General features: G+C 39.8%; 1 protein-coding gene across 1 annotated transcript in view; it reads left to right on the top strand.

The window, feature by feature from the left end:
• The window catches only part of LRBA (LPS responsive beige-like anchor protein), an 825317-nt gene that overhangs the window by 707999 nt on the left and 94010 nt on the right, over positions 1–23308 (top strand). The window contains exon 47 of the mRNA XM_069744053.1: positions 12054–12221. Within this exon, the coding sequence (XP_069600154.1) occupies positions 12054–12221 (168 nt within the window). The remainder of the gene's footprint in view (positions 1–12053; positions 12222–23308) is intronic.

Genomic DNA, 23308 nt, shown 5'->3' with positions numbered 1-23308 from the left:
CAGGATCTGAGTCCATGGTGACATAGTGTGTTACTTATGGTAGGCCTTGTTACATTGGTCCCAGCTCTCTGCAGTTCATTCACTAGGTCCCCCCGCGTGGTTCTGGGATTTTTGCTCACCGTTCTTGTGATCATTCTGACCCCACGGGGTGGGATTTTGCGTGGAGCCCCAGATCGAGGGATATTATCAGTGGTCTTGTATGTCTTCCATTTTCTAATTATTGCTCCCACTGTTGATTTCTTCACTCCAAGCTGGTTGGCTATTGCAGATTCAGTCTTCCCAGCCTTGTGCAGGGCTACAATTTTGTTTCTGGTGTCCTTTGACAGCTCTTTGGTCTTCACCATAGTGGAGTTTGGAGTCAGACTGTTTGAGGGTGTGCACAGGTGTCTTTTTATACTGATAACAAGTTTAAACAGGTGCCATTACTACAGGTAATGAGTGGAGGAAAGAGGAGACTCTTAAAGAAGAAGTTACAGGTCTGTGAGAGCCAGAAATCTTGATTGTTTGTTTCTGACCAAATACTTATTTTCCACCATAATATGCAAAAAAAATGATAAAAAAACAGACAATGTGATTTTCTGGATTTTTTTTTCTCAGTTTGTCTCCCATAGTTGAGGTCTACCTATGATGTAAATTACAGACGCCTCTCATCTTTTTAAGTGGTGGAACTTGCACTATTGCTGACTGACTAAATACTTTTTTGCCCCACTGTATGTATGTCTATGTATGTCCGTTTTCATATGTTATGTGTGTTTTTTTGTTCATATGGTATGTATGTCTGTGTTCATATATTGTGTATGGATATGGATGTGTATGGATTTCTACGTCTAGGTAACTAGCCCGAACTATCTGCCATTTTAAATACATCTGTACAAATTGCCTAGATAGCAACTCCTTTCTATAATCTCATTAATACCACTCCCTTTAAGCAGAGATGACATGCAGTAATAACTAAGGGAATTTCAGAATTAAAATCATAAGCTACAGACTGAATTCTAATAGAGCAGACAAAAATATAACATCAGCTCACCCTATCCAGATAGCATTCAGTCTAAAAAGATTTTGGTGCCCAGACCGTCTACCAGGTGAAAATGATCAGGTAGAAGGCAGAAAGACATCCAGCAACTGCAATAGAATGGGCTATAGAACATTATTTATTAGTAACACTTAAAATATCAAAAAGGAAATTCTAAAAATAAACCCACTAGGCCTACGCGTTTCAAGCACCAAGGCTCTTAATCATAATATATACTAGATGGTGGCCCGATTCTAACGCATCGGGTATTCTAGAATATGTATGTAGTTTATTTATGAAGTTTTCAGAATAATGCAATTTATGCACAGGATTCGGCCGACTGGGTGCGACCAATTAGAGAAGCGTGGTTCAAATTCCACGCCAATGCGCGGCCGGACTGCGCCTGTAGCTGATTGCTCACGCCCAGCCGTGAACAATCAGTGAACCCAGGGCCTGCTCCAGGTTTTTGAGGGACCCGGGCGAAAGAGTCTCAGTGGGACCCCCCTCTTTAACACATACCACGATTCATGATGCACAGATACAGCAGAGAAATATAGCACAGCCAAGTAGCATACATCGCATGTAGTATATAACACAGCTCACGTAGTATATTGCCCAGCCACGTAGTATATAGCACAGCCCCCTTAGTATATAGCACAGACACGTAGTATATTGCCCAGCCACGTAGTATATAACACAGCCCATATAGTATATTGCCCAGCCACATAGTATATAGCAAAGCCCCCTTAGTATATAGCGCAGACACGTAGTATATTGCACAGCCACGCAATATATTGCACAGCCACGTAGTATATAGCACAGAGACGTAGTATATAACACAGCCCATTCAGTATATAATACAGGCCACGTAGCATAGAGCACAGCGATGTAGTATATTGCCCAGCCACGTAATATATACCACAGCCACGTAGTATATAGCACTGAGACATAGTATATAACACAGCCCGCGCAGTATATAACTCAGCCCATGCAGTATATAACACATCCCACGTAGTATATTGCCCAGCAACGTAATATATTGCACAGCCCACGCAGTATATAGCACAGAAACGTAATATATAACAGCCCATGCAGTATATAACACAGGCAACGTAGTATAGAGCACAGCGATGTAGTATATTGTCCAGCCACGTAATATATACCACAGCCACGTAGTATATAGCACAGAGACGTAGTATATAACACAGCCCATGCAGTATCTAACACAGCCCACGTAGTATATAGTAATGCGGGCACCATATCCCTGTTTAAAAAAAAAAATTAAAATAAAAAATAGTTATATACTCACCTTCCGTCGACCCCCGGATTCAGCCCAGGCGTTTACCGATGCTCCTTGCGACGCTCCGGTCCCAAGAATGCAGTGCACGAAACCGCTACGTCATCATCTCGCGAGACCGCAATGCATGGACCGGAGCGTCGCAAAGAGCAGTGGGAAAGGCGCGGAAGGTAAGAATATAATGATTTTTTATTTTGTTTATTATTTTTAACATTAGATCTTTTTACTATTGATGCTGCATAGGCAGCATCAATAGTAAAAAATTGGTCTCACAGGGTTAATAGGGTTAATAGCAGCATTTACGGACTGCGTTACACTGCAGTGTAACGCAACCAATAACCCTGTGTGAGCGTCTGCCGCCGCGACCAATCAGCGACGCGGGACTTCCGTGACAGACAGACAAACAAACAGAAAAACTGACAAACAGATGGAAGTTCCCCTTAGACGATTACATATCTATATATATATAGATAGATATATATATATATATATATATATATATATATATATATAGTGAAAAAATTGGAACAGCATCAAATTACTACCTTACAAGGCATGCAGAGCTCTTCCGACCAGCAATCCAATGGTCAAAAAGTAATAAACTCAAAAAAAAAGGAAAAGAAAGCAGCACTAAATATATAGATAGATAGATAGATAGATAGATAGATAGATAGATAGATAGATAGATAGATAGATATAGATATTAAGACCTTAGTGTTCGAAATGGGTAGGCCTAGTGTGTTTATTTTTTTCTTTTTGATATTTACTAATAATGTTTTATAGCCCTTTCCATTGTGGTTGCTGGATGCCTTTCTGCCTTCTACCTGAATTCTAATAAGAGTTTGCACAGTAGGGCTGTCATTGGGACAGGGCCGCAGGTAAAGAAACGTACATAACCGTGCATAAGGCAATTACTGTTCCTTCATATATAATTTATGTGGACTCTAAAGTGCAGTCTCTGTAAAATCCCCTATTTGTTTCCTAAGAATACACAAAATCCACATATATTTTAGTGTGAAAAATACATAACTAAAAAGTGGAAACTACACCACATAAGTCTTTTGGTTAAGGGTTCTATTTACAGGTCCTTCTCAAAAAATTAGCATATAGTGTTAAATTTCATTATTTACCATAATGTAATGATTACAATTAAACTTTCATATATTATAGATTCATTATCCACCAACTGAAATTTGTCAGGTCTTTTATTGTTTTAATACTGATGATTTTGGCATACAACTCCTGATAACCCAAAAAACCTGTCTCAATAAATTAGCATATCAAGAAAAGGTTCTCTAAACGACCTATTACCCTAATCTTCTGAATCAACTAATTAACTCTAAACACATGCAAAAGATACCTGAGGCTTTTATAAACTCCCTGCCTGGTTCATTACTCAAAACCCCCATCATGGGTAAGACTAGCGACCTGACAGATGTCAAGAAGGCCATCATTGACACCCTCAAGCAAGAGGGTAAGACCCAGAAAGAAATTTCTCAACAAATAGGCTGTTCCCAGAGTGCTGTATCAAGGCACCTCAATGGTAAGTCTGTTGGAAGGAAACAATGTGGCAGAAAACGCTGTACAACGAGAAGAGGAGACCGGACCCTGAGGAAGATTGTGGAGAAGGACTGATTCCAGACCTTGGGGAACCTGAGGAAGCAGTGGACTGAGTCTGGTGTGGAAACATCCAGAGCCACCGTGCACAGGCGTGTGCAGGAAATGGGCTACAGGTGCCGCATTCCCCAGGTAAAGCCACTTTTGGACCATAAACAGCGGCAGAGGCGCCTGACCTGGGCTACAGAGAAGCAGCACTGGACTGTTGCGAAGTGGTCCCAAGTACTTTTTTCTGATGAAAGCAAATTTTGCATGTCATTCGGAAATCAAGGTGCCAGAGTCTGGAGGAAGACTGGGGAGAAGGAAATGCCAAAATGCCTGAAGTCCAGTGTCAAGTACCCACAGTCAGTGATGGTGTGTGGTGCCATGTCAGCTGCTGGTGTTGGTCCACTGTGTTTCATCAAGGGCAGGGTCAATGCAGCTAGCTATCAGGAGATTTTGGAGCACTTCATGCTTCCATCGGCTGAAATGCTTTATGGAGATGAAGATTTCATTTTTCAGCACGACCTGGCACCTGCTCACAGTGCCAAAACCACTGGTAAATGGTTTACTGACCATGGTATTACTGTGCTCAATTGGCCTGCCAACTCTCCTGACCTGAACCCCATAGAGAATCTGTGGGATATTGTGAAGAGAAAGTTGAGAGACGCAAGACCCAACACTCTGGATGAGCTTAAGGCCGCTATTGAAGCATCCTGGGCCTCCATAACATCTCAGCAGTGTCACAGGCTGATTGCCTCCATGCCACGCCGCATTGAAGCAGTCATTTCTGCCAAAGGATTCCCGACCAAGTATTGAGTGCATAACTGAACATTATTATTTGATGTTTTTTTTGTTTGTTATTAAAAAACACTTTTATTTGATTGGATGGGTGAAATATGCTAATTTATTGAGACAGGTTTTTTGGGTTATCAGGAGTTGTATGCCAAAATCATCAGTATTAAAACAATAAAAGACCTGACAAATTTCAGTTGGTGGATAATGAATCTATAATATATGAAAGTTTAATTGTAATCATTACAAATAATGAAATTTAACACTATATGCTATATTTTTGAGAAGGACCTGTATTTTTTTCCTTATAAGATAGTTAAAGGGAATCTGTCACCTCATTTTGGCCCTATAAACTGCATCCACCGCCATCAGGGGCTTATCTACAGCATTCTGTAGATAAGCCCCCGATGTAACCTTAAAGATAAGAAAAACAAGTTAAATTTTACTCACCCAGGGGCGGTCCCGGTTCGGTCCGGGTCCAATGGGCGTCGCAGGTCAGGGTCCAGCGCCTCCCATCTTCATACTATGTTGTCATCCTCCTGGTTTCTTTTGCAGCTCCTGCGCAGGCGTACTGATCTGCCCTGTTGAGGGCAGTGTAAAGTACTGCAGTACGCAGGCGCTGGGCCTCTCTGACCTTTCCCAGCGCCTGTGCACTGCAGTACTTTGCTTTGCCCGCAACAGGGCAGATAAAGTACGCCTGCGCAGGAGCCGCAACAGGAAGCAAATAAGAGGACGACATCGTATGAAGATGGGAGGTGCCGGACTGGACCTGCGACGCCCATCGGACCTGGACCGCTCCTGGGTGGGTATAATTTAACTTGTTTTTCTTATCTTTCAGGATACATTGGGGACTTATCTACAGCATTACAGAATGCTGTAGATAAGCCCCTGATGGGGGTGGCCACAGTTTATAGGGCCAAAATGAGGAGATGGATTTGCTTTAACATTTTGGTAGTGAACATTAGGTAAACAAGCACATAAAGATGTATAATACCATTCTCTCACAACACCGTGATGCAATGGTACAGTACGGCCCTTAGCCAGATTATCCAGCCCCCCACTCTAGCTTATCAGGATTCTCCCCACCCCACTCAGGATTTTGAAAGTTATCTTCTGTCCAAAGAATAGTGGCTAAATCTCTTATCACTGGGGGCCCGACTGCTGTGGCCCAATCAAATCCCAAGAACCAGGCTAAAGGAGTGTAGTAGGTTGATCATTCTCACTGCCTCTTCTTGCATTCTAATGGGAGTGCCTGGTTATCTGTGATGGTCCCCTCAATGAATGAAGCGGTGGTGCGCGTGATCGACCTCCAGTCAATTCCAGTTCTCAGGATGGGTGAGGCCCGCTTTGATCTGACCCTCAGCGATTGGTAAGTTATCCTCTGTTTTATGGATACTGGATAATTTGTAAACTTGAGAACAACCCCTTTAATTGTGTGGATGCCCTGTTGTAGTTATTTGTAGGAGGGTAAGTAGTAGTTAATATTCTTATGCTGTTTTAAGATGTTTATTTCCATCATGATTAGCTGAAGAAAATACGTGTTTGATGGGCTACTGTCCATAGGACATATGTGCCCTTTCTTTGTACAGTACCCCTTAGAAAATAGCCTTCACTGTCCCAAATATGTTTTGTAAGATACAGTACACTACGCATGCGCCATATACCCCCTTCTAAATGTGCATCTCATGGCAGTTAAGGATGTGTTTAAAGTGATCATAGATATTCTGGGGTGGGATCCATGGGTAGTGGGTGGATACAACTATGAAGTTATTTAGTTATAGTGTATGTAGAGGATCACATGACGACACCGCATATACCAAAAGGACTTGTCACCAGCGGTCATATGACGATGACGTCACACATGCACAGCATAACTTATCCTCTGCGTGGACACATATAAACTGAGTGTAGCAAAAGGACCTGCGTGACAAGCTATCACATGATGATGATATCGCACACATGCACGATATTAGTTCAACAGGGCACCGATAATGAGAAGTGGCGGGCAGTGAACACCTGATCCTGACGTCACATACATGCGCAGTGGAGACAAAAGGCAACATGAAAATGGAGTATACATCCAGCCAGGTAGTTTGCATCATGGGCATGTACAGTAATATATCAGGAGATAGGTGAAGTCCATGGAGGGAAGACTTGACTCTCTCCCCTAAAAGCAAATCAGGTTGGATATGGGCGAACTGGAAGTACTACGGTATTTAAAGCGGGTAAGCAGAGCAGGAATAGGAACATGGCAAAACTGAAATCTGGACGCACATCAGGGATTTCAACCGGGATCATCTGCAAGCTTCCCGAGGAAACCGTGAAATGAGGGGAAACACGCAGAGGCAGGAGTTATAGCTCCATCATTGCTTGAGATAAGTGATGGCACTAAATCATGGTTATTTTCATCATCCTTGTTTGTGCATGAACGATCAGTAAATCTGTTATGATTATATACTGTATATACATATATAATTTGTACAAAAACTAAATTGTGACTTTAGTGCTCCTCCCCTATTTTTTGTACTGTTAACAGTGACATAGTTAGCAAGGCCGAAAAAAGACATTGAGTTTATGAATGGTATATCTGATCCTTATGGTTGGCTCAAATTTCCTAGATACTGTCCCCTATGCTTGTTGATGGCACTAACTAGTCTAATGAACAGCGATAGTTGAGGGACTCCTGGTGACAGAGCTAATATTTCTCTTAATTGTGCCTATATTTATTAAACTGTCTATTAAAGTGCCCATATAGATTTGGAACTGTCTACCAAGGTTGTCTAACTGAATTATTCCGTACCACAACATTTTTTTTATCATATGATCATCAAACCGACCAATACTTCCAGTATTCCCCATTCTTAAGGCAAATTAGAGGCAGTGAGGGTGAGCCGCTGTGGAGCGGGGGTGCCAATTCGAGTCCCCTAGGGTGCCAACCTTCGCTGGTAGGAAGTCCAGCATAGGGAAAGTATCCTCTTGTATATTTGTAATTACCCATGTGTATTGTACCCAGATCGTTTTCAATTTTTGTTTCGTCTTGGGAACTAGATCTTAATCTACATTAATAGTTATATCTTTTAAGGGTATTATTTTGTAAGTCATATGTAATATGCCCCTACTTCATAGAATTTTGTAACAGATAGGTGTATATTCTGTTGGTAAAAACCAACTGCGTGAATCATGGACATCGGAGTGATTGTGGCCTTGAGGGAAATTTTATTTAAAGCGAGAATTGTATTAAGAACAATACTATAAAAATCAGTCCTAGGAACGTGTGGAGAATTTGCATTGCCTTTATTTTTGCTGTGTGCGTGATTTTATAGCCTGCAGCGCACTTATGAGATCTCTAGTGGCTTTCTCATATTAAGTAATTATGCTTGTATTAATTTTTAATAGGATTAAATAAAATAGTTTATGGGTACGGCTATCACAGGTAGGCCTTGTGTAGCTGGGTTATTACTGGTTGTAAATTATATAATGCTCATGCCAGTGTATACAATGTATTTTCACGTATTGTTGCTGGAGGTAGCGTTCTTCAGCCAAATAATTTATCATTCGCCAGCAATATATGGTTAATAGTAGGCTGTAACTGAAGTTAATGTAATTTCCATAGAACTCATGGTTTCTGAATTACGGTAATTGCCTACAAGACTGTTTTTGTTGTGTTTAGAAATAGTGATATAATACTGATTTTTGTCTTTATTTCTCAAGCATCCGAAACCTTTTAGCAGGTTAGAATCTGGAAGTGTTTGATTGAAAGTTCTAATTAAGTGTATCTTAGAAAATTAGCCAAAATTGTCTGTCAGAAAGTCACATTTAAGTGAGTAATGAGAGTCCTGGCAGTAAAGATTTAAATGATATAAATTGCCATTTAAGTGTATGGTTTAATGTTTGTCATACATTAATGTGACATCTGACTGCAGTGACAATCAAGCCGGCTGCTGTAATTTGAACATATTTAGGGCTTTTGTGTTGAGTGCCACCCACAAATTAAGACAATTGCTGTTTTTATGTGGCAGCTCCAGGACTGTGTTTTCAAGTCATTGTTAATGAAAGGAGTCCATCATTTTAGTTGAAAGGGTATCTATACGTGGTATTGATTGTTCCATACCGGTAATCCTATTATCAGTAGCATTGTCAACTTCTTATTCAAGCTTTGTACATTGGAAAATGATTTGAAGGAAGAGATACGGTAATTGTTGCTTATTCTTTCCGGAAATATCTAAACATTTTATCAGTTCTAAAACAGATTTCATTTTTTTTAAGTGTGTAAACATGGAGGTAAATAAAGCACAATAATGATGATTCTGTTAACAATATATAAAATGAATACCGTAATTTGTAAAAGAAAAAAAAATAATAATAATTGGAACACTTGCTTAACCTCTGTGGTGATCTATAACTTATAGGTACGTCATAGGTCGTGTCTCGGCATTTGATGTGGGCTCCAGTGCTGAACGTGCATCTTTTCCTGCATGTGACAGCTGAATTGATCAGCTGTTATGTGTCCTGGACAGTCGTGGATGGAATCGTGATCCACCCGCTGCTGCTAACATGTTTAAATGACAGTGGCAATTTAACTCACACCTAGAAGAAGCATGTTACAAACCCCGGCCATCGGGGCCCCTGTCACATGATCGCAGGCCGACGATGGGTTGGCATGACAACTGGCGATTGGAGAAAATCCCCATGCTTGTAATTGCAAACCACCTATGTTTGCTGGCCCGTGGCCGGCGTTCATAGGATGTGATAATTTTTGCTACACATAGCAAGGCTATGTGTAGCACAAGTGATCGGATGATCACAGCTTCAAGTCTCCTAAGGAAAAGAGACTATTGAAGCCAGTAAAAAGTAGAGGAAAATGTTTTTTAAAAAATATAAAAGTTCAAATCACCCCACTTTTGCCCCTTTCAAAATAAAACAAATAAAAAATGCATACATTTGGTATAGCTGCTTTCAGAAATACTTGATTTATAAAAATACAGTAACCATGAATCCGATCATTAAACAGTTTAACAAGAAAAAACTAAAACGCCAAAATTACATTTTTTTGGTCGCAAGAGCATTGCAATAAAATACTATAAGAGGCGATCAAATCGTATCTACCTCAAAATGGTATCAATACAAAATGTCAGCTTGGTGTGCAAAAAAATAAGCCCTCACCCAGCCCAACATCGTGAAAAATGGAGACAATTCGAGTCGATGAAAATGGCGCTACTTATTTTATTTTTTTATACAGACTTTGGATTTTCTTTCACCACTTAAATGAAAAAGAATTCATGCATGTTTAGTGTCTATGAACTCGTAATGACTTGGAGAAAAATAGCAGGTCATCTTTAACGTTTAGTGAACATGGTATAAAAAACAAACCCAAAAAACAATTATGGAGTTGCACTTTTTTTTACAATTCCACTTGCATTTTGTTCCCGTTTTTCCAGTACATTATATGATAAAAATCAAAGGTGACGTTCAAAACTACAGTACAACTCGTCCCGCAAAACAAAAAGCCCTTCCATGGCCATATTGTTGGAAAAAGGCTCTGGGAAGGAGAGGAAAAGACAAAAAAGGAAAATCCCACTGTCCTTAAGGGGTTAAGGACCGAGACACTTCTGCCCTTAATGACTAAGCTCTATTTTTCTATTCAGACATATGTCGTTTTGTGTTGTAGTAACTGGAATGATTTTTACATATTCCAGTGACTACCAAAACATTCACTAGACATAGCTTAACCCCTTCACAACATTCGCGGTTTTGAACAGCTGACATGGGCCTCTAACAGCCGCGGGTGGAATCGCGATCCATACGCGGCTGTTAACTAGTTAAATGCTGCTGTCAAGCTCTGACAGTGACATTAAATGCACGCTTCCAGCAAGTGTGCCGGAAATCCCGCCCATTGGTGATCCCATCACATGATTGTTGGTAACTGATGGGTCGGCATGACCAGCAGACCTCTGTTTGTCACTGCTGGATTGCTATGAGCGCCGCCCAGTGGTCGGCGCTCATAGCAAGTCAACAATTCTGCTACATACAGGCGATCTGATAATTGCCTTTATGTAGCAGAGCCGATTGGGTTATGGCAGCTTCTAGTCTCCCATGGAGACTATTGAAGCATGCCAAAAGTAAAAAAATAATAATAATAATGCGCCCCCCTTTCGCCCCATTTTTAAAAAAAAAATCAAACATACACATATTTGGTATTGCCGCGTTCAGAATCGCCCGATGTATCAAGCTATAAAAAAAATTAATCCGATCGGTAAACGGGGTAGTGGGAAAAAAAAGCCAACACCCCACAATTATGTTTTTTTGGTCGCCGCAACATTGCATTAAAATGCATTAACGGGTGATCAAAAGCTCATGAATCACCAAAATGGTATAATTAAAAACAACTTCTCGGCACTCAAAAAAATAAGCCCTCACCTGGCCCCAGATCCTGAAAAATGGAGATGCTACGGGTCTCGGAAAATTACACAATTTTTTTTTTTTTTTTAATAACGCTGGATTTTTTTCACCACTTAAATAAAAAAGAACCTGAACCTAGACATGTTTGGTGTCTATGAACTTGTAATGACCTGGAGAATCATAGTGGCAGGTCTGTTATAGCATTTCGTGGACTTGGTAAAAAAAAATCCGGGGAACCGTTGTGGAATTGTACTTTTTTGCAATTTCACCGCACTTGGAATTTGTTTAGTGTTTTTGAGTACACAATATGGTAAAACCAATGGTGTCGTTCAAAAGTACAACTCGGCCTGCAAAAAATCAAGCCGCCACATGGTCATAGTGACAGAAAAAAGTTATGGCTTTGGGAAGAAGGGGAGTGAAAAACAGAAATACCAAAACGTTTAAAGGGCTCCTTTTATTAACAAGCGTAGAGACGTACTGCTGAAAAGCAAAAATTAAGTCCTCCCAAATACAAATTACTTAATTTTAAATGACGGAATACTCCTATATACATAACAACCTACCAAAGACCTATATTAAAGATTTAAAACATTTTCTAGTTTCTAAATGGACTAGTGTAAAGTCTTTCATGTCTTCAATGCTAGTACACTGCCTCCTGAACTTATAAAATCTTTATGATGTTATGTAGCCAGTTATTTATTTATAAGTTGTATGCACCCGTACTTTCAGTTTCTTCAACGAATATATACATATATGGAGATATATACTATATATATGTGTGTATATATATATATATATATATATATGTATGTGTATATATATATATATATATATATATATATATATATATATATATATAATGTATATTTATTTATTTTTCCTTAATCAGTTTTTTATTTTTATTTTTCATTTCAATACATTGTTCACAATGTCTTTCTTCCTTTCTTGCAGGCCTTGGAAAGTGAATTTGTTTCTTGCCAGCTCCACCAGTGGATTGATCTTATATTTGGCTACAAGCAGCAGGGTCCTGAAGCTGTTCGAGCTCTCAACATATTCTACTATTTGACTTATGAAGGCACTGTCAACCTAAGCTCTATAGCAGATCCTATTCTGAGAGAGGTATGTTGTTTTATATTTGTGTCCATAAATATAACTTTTACGCAACTGTTGAAATTTGCTTTTTAAAAAGTACGTACAATGTCTAATGCCTGAGATCAGATTGTGTGGACCTGTGAATTTTATTGTTCATGCCTTTTCATTTTCTTTCCTTTTGTTTGTATACAGGAAACACTAGCTTTACAGTTAATATTATTTTGTAAATGGAAATTTAAAATAGATTTTTAAAACCAGAAGATAACACTAAGCAAACCCGAAGTGATTTATCAACTGACTTATTAAAGTTATTTAATCTGCCATACAACATTCTAAAAACTATTATATTTTTTTACAATTCTTAATATATAAACTACCTATCATGTGCAGTCTTAAGGAGGACCTTTCAATTTTTCATGTTTAACTGGACACATGATGGCTACTGAGTGGACTAAGGGTATGTGTCCACGTTCAGGATTGCATCAGGATTTGGTCAGGATTTTATGCAGGTAAAATCCTGACCAAATCTGCACCTGAGGTCACTGGCAGGTCACCTGCGTTGTCCTTGCGTTGTTTCTGCAATGTAAGGACATGCTGCTTTCTTAAGACGCGCCGCATGTGCGTTTTCACGGGTATGCCGCATGCGTCTTTTAATGCATAGTGGAGACGGCATTTCATGAAATCCCCTCAGCGTCAAAAACGCAGCGTTTCCTGAACGTGGAAACAAACCCCCAAATTTTTTTTTTGTTTCTTCCTCTGGACTTTGATCATGTGACCCTGATTGCATCATCATAGGTCTTTCAGCACTTCTAAGTTACTGCCTGCTTTTGATTGGTCAGCATCATACAGGAGACGGAAGTACACACCCTAGTGAAAAGTTTCTAATAACACCCACTTGTTAACTAAAGTTAACTTAGTAGGTGCCAAATATTTGATTGCAAATATCTGCAACAGAGAGGCAAAATTAAACAAAACAGAGAACTTTTTTTTATTATGCTCTGCAGTTACTATTGAATGGTGTATCCTGTTTAATATGAAAAATTTGGTGTATGACTGCATATTTTCACTGCTTCAAAAACGTACTGTTTTTCAAGATCCAGCAAAGTAGATGGGTTTTAGAGAAATTTCATGCCCCACTGTGCCATTTTTTTTTTTTTTTTTTTACTCAGCGTAAGCTGGTTTTATGTGCAGATTTTTCCCATAGACTTGCATTGGCTGTGAAATATTTTCAGGCAAAAAATGCACATTCGTCTTAAATGGATTCCCTACAATGGATAAGTTTGCGAAAGTGAAGTACCACGAAGTATCAAAACAAAGCAGATATTTTTAAAACATGACAAACCAACAATAGATAAAAAAAAGTGTCAAAAATGCAATGAAAAAAATGCAAGTAAACTAACCTAATAGTGGCAAAAATAGTGCAGAAAATCTGCAACATCAAAAGCTCATTGTACAAACGTAGCCTAAGGGTATGTGCACACGTAGATGGAACCTCTGCGGATTTTTCCGCACCTGTTTTGAGAAATCCGCAGGTAAAAAAGCACTGCGTTTTACCTGTGGATTTTATGCGGTTTTTGTTAAGATTTCACCTGCTGTTTTACACCTGCATATTCCGATTTTGGAGCAGGTGTAAACCGCTGCGGAATCCGCACAAAGAGTGGACATGCTGCGGAATAAACATCGCTACGTTTCTGCGCCTTTTTTTAGCAGAATGTGCACTGCGGATTTTCTTTTCCATAGGTTTACATGGTACTGTAAACTCAAGGAAAGCAGCTGCGAATCCGCAGCGTCAAAACCGCTGCGGATCCGCAGCAAAATCCGCAACATGTGCACATACCCGTAAGGTTTGCTTTAAGGCTTCCTTAAGCATTAGACTAGCATAAACCAAACCTGTCAATGTCTGCAGGATTGGCTGACAGTCTGATTTGTAGAAGTGTCATCCTGATTGCTACTGACAAATTGAAGAGAAGGATCCGGCATGTTTGGTTTTGGCAAGTCTGACAATGGCTCTCTCATTGAAAACACTGGCGTACTCGACTGAGCTGAGTGCTAGTGTGTATGGGGGAGCCGGGAGCGATAGTTGTTGGCCTATCGATTAGCTGAACATAAGTTCACCCAACAAATACCAATTGTGTATAGGGGACTTTAGTGTGCAAGGACCATCTTGTTTTACATAAGTAACGCTTACCATAAACATTAAGCCCTGCCATGCCAACTAATGTACACCACTGCCCATGGTATCTGAAGGGAAAAGAAGACAGGTTCCCACGCACAAAAAAGTGAAGACTCATCCCATAATTGTTTCTTATGATAGCAGTTGGGATGTAGGGTGGGTAAAGTTGGGTTTGACACTGCTCCAAAAGAAGTGTTGGTGAAACTGTCCTAAAGCTAAACTGGTCTCAATCTTTGAATATTGCCCCACTTCTAAACCATGTTGACATGCATTCTGTAAAATTATAGTTACAGGGTAATGCTAAGATCACAATGGGCAAAAATGCCTCTTTTTATGCTAATTTTCACCTGTGTTTTACAATACCAGCAAAGCCTATGAGATTTCAGCAATCTCGTGCACACATTGGTTTTTTTGTCATCAGAATGTTGTGCTTTGCATTTTTTGGGGGATATAGAACAGGTTCAAATGGAGGGTTAACTGCAGTCACCTAAGTTTTCTGTTTTTGTTTTTTTTCTTTTTTAGATCACGCTTTCTATTTATTGTTGATAAATTTACACATTCTGCACGTATTGGAATAATGCTTCTGTCTTTTGAATAGTACAGATGAGTGTTTTCCCAAACTCCAGTCGCCTCACGTCATGTTTTCAGGATTTCCTTAGTATTGTTTAGGTGATGGAATTATCAAGGAATCAGAAACTACCACAGGTTCTCTCACCTCTGCAGTACTAAGTAAATTTTGAAAACATGATGTGTTGGGGGGCCGAGAGGATGGGGTTTAAAAAACGCTGGTATAGACAATGCCTCATACGTGGGTCTTCAGATCATGCAGAGGGGTTCTAAGCCTTCACTAGTCAGTAGAGACTACAAACGTACTCACACTTATAATTACAAGGTTACATCCAAAATGCCAGCCTTCTTACTTACGGTATACAAAGAAAAGTTGGGAGATCATCTTAAAGATGAGGCCAGCCACCAGTACCACTTGGACATTGGCCACCAATCAGAAATTACAAAGACAGGTTATTATACACATTTTTATTTATCTATGTATCACGAATCTGGATAATCAGTTGTAATGTAATTGGAACTTCTCCTAGAACTGTCTCACAGATATAATACAGCATCCAGAAAATGAAGGTCACAGCCTACAAAGATACAAGTTCACCCTCTAGACCAGTGGTCCCCAACCTTTCTGACTTTGAGAGCCACATTCAGCTCTGCAAGAGGGTCGCAAGCCACATCCATCTCCTGCTCCCCTCACAGTAGTGGCAACCAACCCCCCTATTATGGGTATAATGATAACCAAATCTTTTCCACACAAATAGCGCTAAAGCGGTATACCAAGATCCAGAGGTTACCACCAAACCCCCATTCAGCATTCTTCCATCACGCACTCCCAACACAATCACATCCAGCTTCAGGCACCTCCTCTGACCGGTAGTATCATCCTGTCTCCATCGTACCAAACTAAAATTATCTCTAAACCCCCAAGACCAGTAGAAGTGTACCCAAATCAGCTCTTCTCTGCAGGGCCACTCACAAAGTTCACAATTTTGAGATGTGCTCTTCATACCAGTTTACTAAATCTGGAGCTAATGCACCAAGATGGCAGACAGCCACGAGCCACAATTCATGGGACCGCGAGCCACATGTGGCTCCCGAGCTACAGGTTGGGGACCCCTGCTCTAGACTAACAACATTTTGGGCCTCAAAATTATAGTATTAATGAAGTAATATGTGCAGAAGGGATACATAGGAAAAATGAAGCAATTTAGCAATTACTGAAATTATTGTAAAGGGAAAAATCCCCTTCTAAAAGGCCGATCTTTATAGACCGTATGCTGGAGTTTATGTAATATATACAGTTTTTTTTTCTTTTACTCCTCAAAATAGTTTCACATAAGAATTTAAAGGTTATTTCAGTCCCAACATGACTCCAGAACACTGGTTTGCCGTTAATCTTTCTTTCAAGTATAAACAACATCAGTCTTTATAGCATTGTTAACATTTGTTAAATGCTTAAGGAAATATGTTACTCAACTTTTCTTCCGTAGTTGTATAAACGGTCAGACACAACGTAGAAGCCGATGAGTAGGATTATATTTGACATGTAACTGATCGTAACGAAGAAAAGTGCTTGTTCTGGCTTACACGGTGACATGTAAAACTCCTGTGGCCACTTAGTTATGTTGCTGGGTTTAGTGTATTATTGTGGCACCAAAGTGTTACATTACTATTACATTACTATTAGACTAAGGAAGTTTAGAGTAAGGAAATTTTGTATAATTATAAAAGCTCTAAATTTGATTTGCATTTTTTGAAACTTGGTGTTCGCATTCAAAATGCTCAATATTTCTCCATGTACAATGTATTATTTGTCTTGATCATTGTATTTGGCCATTGTTCATGATCAGTTTTAAGAATAGTGCCCTCAGACACACAATAGACACAAATTAAAGTTATTGATCTCTAAAGAGGTCTTAGATGTAAAGTCAACTCTCATTTGTTGTCTAGGTTCTGATCTATTATTTTAAACAGATACAATCCACATTACATAAGTTTCCGTCCAACCTGCATGTGTATGGGGCTTCATAACCATCCCCAGACTGCAGATGTAAAGGTAAAAAAGAATTAGACATGTTTCCATGGTTGGCTTATAATCCACATACCCATGTTTGGCTGACAGCAAAAATCTGGGAATCAAGCAGCACCCAGACACCTCCAACAACAAGGGAATCGGTGAAACTTTCATCCCCTCCATCACAATGATTTCGGACTTTGAATTTTTAGTTAATTTAATACCCCTTTGCTACAATATCAAGAATATTGCAAAGGAAAAAGATTGGTGATCTCGCCAGAACCTCAAGCTTGCTCACTTTTGTTTTCTTCCTTCATTATCATTGTATGTCTGGTAGCCAAAGCAGTAGGTGTTTTGTAAAAACACATCAGACTTAGACATAGATACTGTTTGAAATTCTCCATGGACTCGCTGCCTCTGAATGCTATAGAGTGACATTTGTTTCTGTTGCTTGTGTCTGCTTTCACTAGCTGGTTTGACTCAGATTGACAGTCAGGATTATATTTCAGTTGGATTACAGATGTAAGAGTCAAGAGCAAGGCAGGTCTTTAATAGTATTCTATCTAGACATTGGAATGTCTCATTGTTGTATATCCTTAACATACTCTTCCTTAACTACTATCATTTTTAGAGGGTTTACATACCTTGCTTATATAAGTTAATGGAAAAAGCAGTTTATATCTGTTTCAAACAGTAATGTTTTCTTATTACCTCAAATGTAAGAAAATTTAAATAAATTAAAGAAATACATAATTAAAAGTATATTAACAGGGACAACCAAGAGTGTATCTGTTGGTCTACAAATCAATGTAAAAGGGTCCACATCACATTAAAGGGACTCTGTCACCTGAATTTGGCGGGACTTGTTTTGGGTCATATGGGCGGAGTTTTCGGGTGTTTGATTCACCCTTTCCTTACCCGCTGGCTGCATGCTGGTTGCAATATTGGATTGAAGTTCATTCTCTGTCCTCCATAGTGCACGCCTGCGCAAAGCAATCTTGCCTTGCGCAGGCGTGTACTATGGAGGACAGAGAATGAACTTCAATCCAATATTGCAGCCAGCATGCAGCCAGCGGGTAAGGAAAGGGTGAATCAAACACCCGAAAACTCCGCCCATATGACCCAAAACCAGTCCTGCCAAATTCAGGTGACAGGTTCCCTTTAAGGTTGGCTAAGCCTGCCGATTTTGATTGGACTAACCAACTATCTAATGGGTATATGGGATAATACCATAAAAGAGGAGGCGTAATGTATTTCAACTGCTTATAATAGTGAAAAATAGCATCAGAAGGTTTGAAACCGAGGTGGACAAACCTCATGAAGAGGGTAAGGTGTTCTGATATGTGTGTGGATTTGTACAAAGGATGGTATGGTGGTGATTGTCTCCACGTGTAGACCGGGTGTACAGACACCTCCATACACCTAAATCCATCTCCCAAGCTGGATGCTTTTAAATATTTGTTTTTCAAGTAGCAAATCTTACCCGAGATTCATACTCTGCTATAGAACAAAAAGACGAAACATTGAGAGGGTCACATGGCTGTTGATTCTCTCATGCATGAGTATTGGGCCAGTTATGCTAATTACTGTTAGAGTTTGGGCAGAATGTCACGATACTGTGATCTGATTCTCTCACATGAGTGAATCACAGCACAGAGGCGAAGAAAACAGAGCTTAATTTCTCAATCTCATCCATTCTCTGTGTCTGCTGTAATGGTTGTGCATGATCCAATTCTCAGATGCACTTGGAGCATGTTGCAATTTATTTTCTTCTCATGCCATTTCGGCACAAGACAAAAGTCGCTGATCGGCAGTGCCCCATAGTATAATACTGGGCCGAGTGCTGTAGGATAAATTATTGGAAAGCACTTGGCCGTGTTATAACCTAGTGTGAGCGAGCCCTTACAATGAGCCACTGGCGGCATTGTTAAGTGTAAGAGAATTTCCTCAGCCTAAAGATCTGAATAGTATTCTTCTATACTGGCATGATGTACTTGTACATGGATATTCATATACAGCTCTGGCAAAAATTAAGAGACCACTGCAAAATGTTCAGTTTGTCTGATTTTTCTCTTTATAGGTATATTTTTGAGTCAAATGTAAATTGTTCTTTTAGTCTATAAACTTCTGACAACATGTCTCCAAATTTTCAAGCAATACATTTTGTATTTTTTTCTGACAAAGAAAAATGGTCAAAATTTAAACCCATTAAAAGTTTTTGATGTGGTGGTCTCTTAATTTTTGCCAGAGCTGTATATACACAAGTACATTAGGGGTTAAAAAATTTTTTTAAAAAATCCTGAAAATTGTCTATAAAGTTACTAAAAGAAAACCATAAGAACAACTCCATATGTATTACACTGTTAAAAAAAAATAAATGAACTAGTAAATAACTAACAGACATATATTTAGTATTTCTGTAATGTAATTTTTTTTTCCCCACAATAAGTTAATATGCACGTAATGTGTATGTTAAAATTAAATCTAAAAAAAGGTGCCTGCCAATCTCACAAAAAGACAAGACCTTATATATGATTAACTGTATGAAAAAATAAAGAAAACTTTGGAATAAAACCAAAAAGTTATTTTGGTCGTGAAATTTTTAATCTGTAGAGATATTAAATTCCAGATATACGTGCCACATGTGTAATGTGTACCTTTGTACATATGCACGTACTATGCTTGTGTCCATGTGTGTACTTAAGTATACGTATGAATGCTAATACATGGATATTGCTAATGTGTACATATATATATATATACATATATATTTATATACTGTATGTATGTGTATATATATATATATATTGTGATGCAGTGGTCCCTGTTACATCTAAGGGGTGCTGTATGTTCTCAGAATACGCACGGAGGCGTATTGAGGCCGTGGGAGTGCATGGCTGTCGGTTAATGGCCGGTATGTGTCGCAGAGGAGATTTTCTGCGCTGTTCTGAGACCTGTAGTCCCACAAGTGTTTTTGTAGTTTATAAAAAGGGAGGCTTACAGGGTTAGTCGGAGAGTTGGGCGGGTCGGACCAACCACACACACACATCCCACCTATGGGGGTGGCTGCAGTGATAAAATGTGACTGAGGTCTGGTCACATGGTCAGAGTGTTTGGACCTGAATGGTCCTGAAGGCCTGTGTGTTGGAATGTCCTGGGAGTAGGACTGGATTCCTGAACAGCACATGGAGAGGCCATAGACCTGAAGGCTTGTGTGTTGGGCGGTCCTGGGAGTAGGACGGATGTCCTGAATAGCACACAGAGAGGCTGTGGGCCTGGATGCCTCTGTGTTGGAAGGTCCTGGGAGTAGGACTGGATTCCTGAAGAGCACGGGGAGAGGCCATGGTCCTGCAGAGCCTGTCATGGCTACTGTGTTGGGGAAGCTACCGTCCTTCTGTGGGTCTGGAACTGTCGGGTGGCCTAGTGAGCAAGGCATTGTCCAGGATAGTGATCCCAGTTAGGCAGCTTCCCTGGGAGAGAGGACTGACAAGGAGTCAGCATGTGGAGCAGGAGCTCCTGTAAGGTAACTCCAGATAAAGGGGGTTATGGGCAGACGAGTATCTGCCAGTGGAACAGACTGTTGGTGCATATGATGTTCCATGGAAGTTAGTGAACTGTGTAGTCTCCCACGGTAACTGGATGAAGTGAGGTCCGGCGTATTTAGAGACTGCAACTTAATGTCGTGCTATGTGAGTAGAGACATTGATTCAGTGCACGGACACCCCCGGGAACTAGTCAGAGGGGGACTGGCGGGTGTAGTGTCTGTCAATGAAGGAAGCCGTGTATTATATGAACTATACGTATGTGATGTGTAACATGGTGGTTTATGACATGTAAATAAACAGCATGGACTGTTTAACCCCTTAGTGACAGCCAATTTGGTACTCAATGACCGAGCCAATTTTTACAATTCTGACCACTGTCACTTTGAGGTTATAACTCTGGAACGCTTTAACACATCCAGCTCAGAGGTTGTTTTTTCGTGACATATTGTACTTCATGTTAGTGGTAACATTTCTTCGATATTACTTGCGATTATGAAAAAAAACGGAAATATGGCGAAAATTTTTAAAATTTAGCAATTTTCAAACTTTGTATTTTTATGCCCTTAAATCAGAGAGATATGTCACAAAAACTAGTTAATAAATAACATTTCCCACATGTCTACTTTACATCAGCACAATTTTGGAAACAAAATTTTATTTTGTTAGGGAGTTATAAGGGTTAAAAGTTGACCAGCAATTTCTCATTTTTACAACACCTTTTTTTTAGGGACCACATCACATTTGAAGTCATTTTGAGGGCTCTATATGATAGAAAATAACCAAGTGTGACACCATTCTAAAAACTGCACCCCTCAAGGTGCTCAAAACCACATTCAAGAAGTTTATTAACCCTTTACGTGCTTCACAGGAACTGAAACAATGTGGAAGGAAAAAATGAACATTTAACTTTTTTTGCAAACATTTTACTTCAGAACCATTTTTTTTTATTTTCACAAGTGTAAAAACAGAAATTTAACCATACATTTTGTTGTGCAATTTCTCCTGAATACGCCGATACCCCATATGTGGGGGTAAACCACTGTTTGGGCGCACCGCAGAGCTTGGAAGAGAAGGAGCGCTGTTTGACTTTTTCAATACAGAATTGGCTGGAATTGAGATTGGACGCCATGTCATGTTTAGAGAGCCCCTGATGTGCCTAAACAGTGGAAACGCTCCACAAGTGACACCGTTTTGGAAACTAGACCCCTTAAGGAACTTACCTAGATGCGTGGTGAGCACTTTGAACCCCCAAGAGTTTCACAGAAGTTTATAACGTAGAGCCGTGAAAATAAAAAATCACATTTTTTCTACAAAAATTATCTTTTTGCCCCTAAATTTTTATTTTCACAAGGGTAAGAGGAGACATTGGACCCCAAAATTTGTTGACCAGTTTGTCCTGAGTATGCTGATACTCCATATGTGGGGAGGGGCACTGTTTGGACACACATCGGGGCTCAGAAGGGAAGGAGCGCCGTTGGAATGCAGACTTTTATGGGATGGTCTGCGGGCGTCATGTTGCATTTGCAGAGCTCCTGATGTACCTAAACAGTAGGAACCCCCACAAGTGACCCCATTTTGAAAACTAGACCCCCCCAAAGAGCTTATCTAGATGTGTGGTGAGCACTATGAACCCCCAACTGCGTCACAGAAGTTTATAATGTAGAGCCATGAAAATTTAAAAAAAAAATCATTTTTTCCACAAAAATGATCTTTTCACCCCCAAATTTTTACTTTCACTAGGGTAACAGGAGAAATTGAACCCCAAAATTTATTGTGCAATTTATGCTGAGTAGGCTGATACCCCATATGTGGGGGGAACCAATGTTTGGGCGCATGGCAGAGCTCGGAAGGGAAGGGGCGCCATTTTGGAATGCAGACTTTGATAAAATGGTCTGCGGGTGTTACGTTGCGTTTGCAGAGCCTCTAATGCACCTAAACAGTAGAAACCCCCCACAAGTGACCCCATTTTGGAAACTAGACCCCCCCAAGGAACTTACCCAGATGTGTGGTGAGAACTTTAAATGCCCGAGTGCTAAACAGAAGTTTATAATATAGAGTCGTGAAAATAAAAAATGTTTTTTTTCTCCACAAAAAAGATTTTTTAGCCCCCAAGTTTATATTTTCACAAGGGTAACAGGAGAAATTGGACCCCAAAAGTTGTTGAAAACCGGTAACATAGAAAAACTAAAAAAAAACAAAAAACACAAGAACAGACTCACCAAAACCTCGACAAATGCAAATGACAAATGCACTCGCAGGGTGCAGCAGGCCCCCGATAATATATGCTAAAGCAGTACAAGTGCAAGCTACTGATGAGAGCAAATATATATATTTGCTCTCATGTATATATACATGCAACACTCAAGGAATAACATAAAGGGGCCCTGACGTATCCTGCAAAAAGATGATAAAATGTGCAAAAAAGATGAAAAATTAAATAATGTATTTAATACATTAGATGAGGTATTAGTTACAATTTTGGCCAAAATGGATAAGCTTGCAACCCAACGTCAAGGGTCCTCATCAACTTGCAAGTCCTACTCTAATATCAAAAACGGCTAACATAGAAAAACTAAAAAAAAAAAACACAACATGAAGAGCAGACTCACCAAAACCTTGTCAAATGACAAATGCACTCACAGGGTGCAGCAGGCCCCCGATAATAAATGCTAAAGCAGCACAGGTGCAAGCTACTGATGAGAGCAACCACCCACTCGCCCAAACATTAGAGGGGTTGGCTGCCAAGTAGCAAAAATTTTGTGCAGCACTGTAAGGGGCCATAATGTTTGTGCAGCACTGGATGGGGCCATAACGTTTG

This window comes from Ranitomeya imitator, chromosome 1 (genome assembly GCF_032444005.1).
Source record: "Ranitomeya imitator isolate aRanImi1 chromosome 1, aRanImi1.pri, whole genome shotgun sequence".
Classification (NCBI taxonomy): Eukaryota; Metazoa; Chordata; class Amphibia; order Anura; family Dendrobatidae; genus Ranitomeya; species Ranitomeya imitator.
The sequence above is the reverse complement of the archived record's forward strand: the minus strand, read 5'-3'. Positions and strand labels throughout refer to the sequence as shown.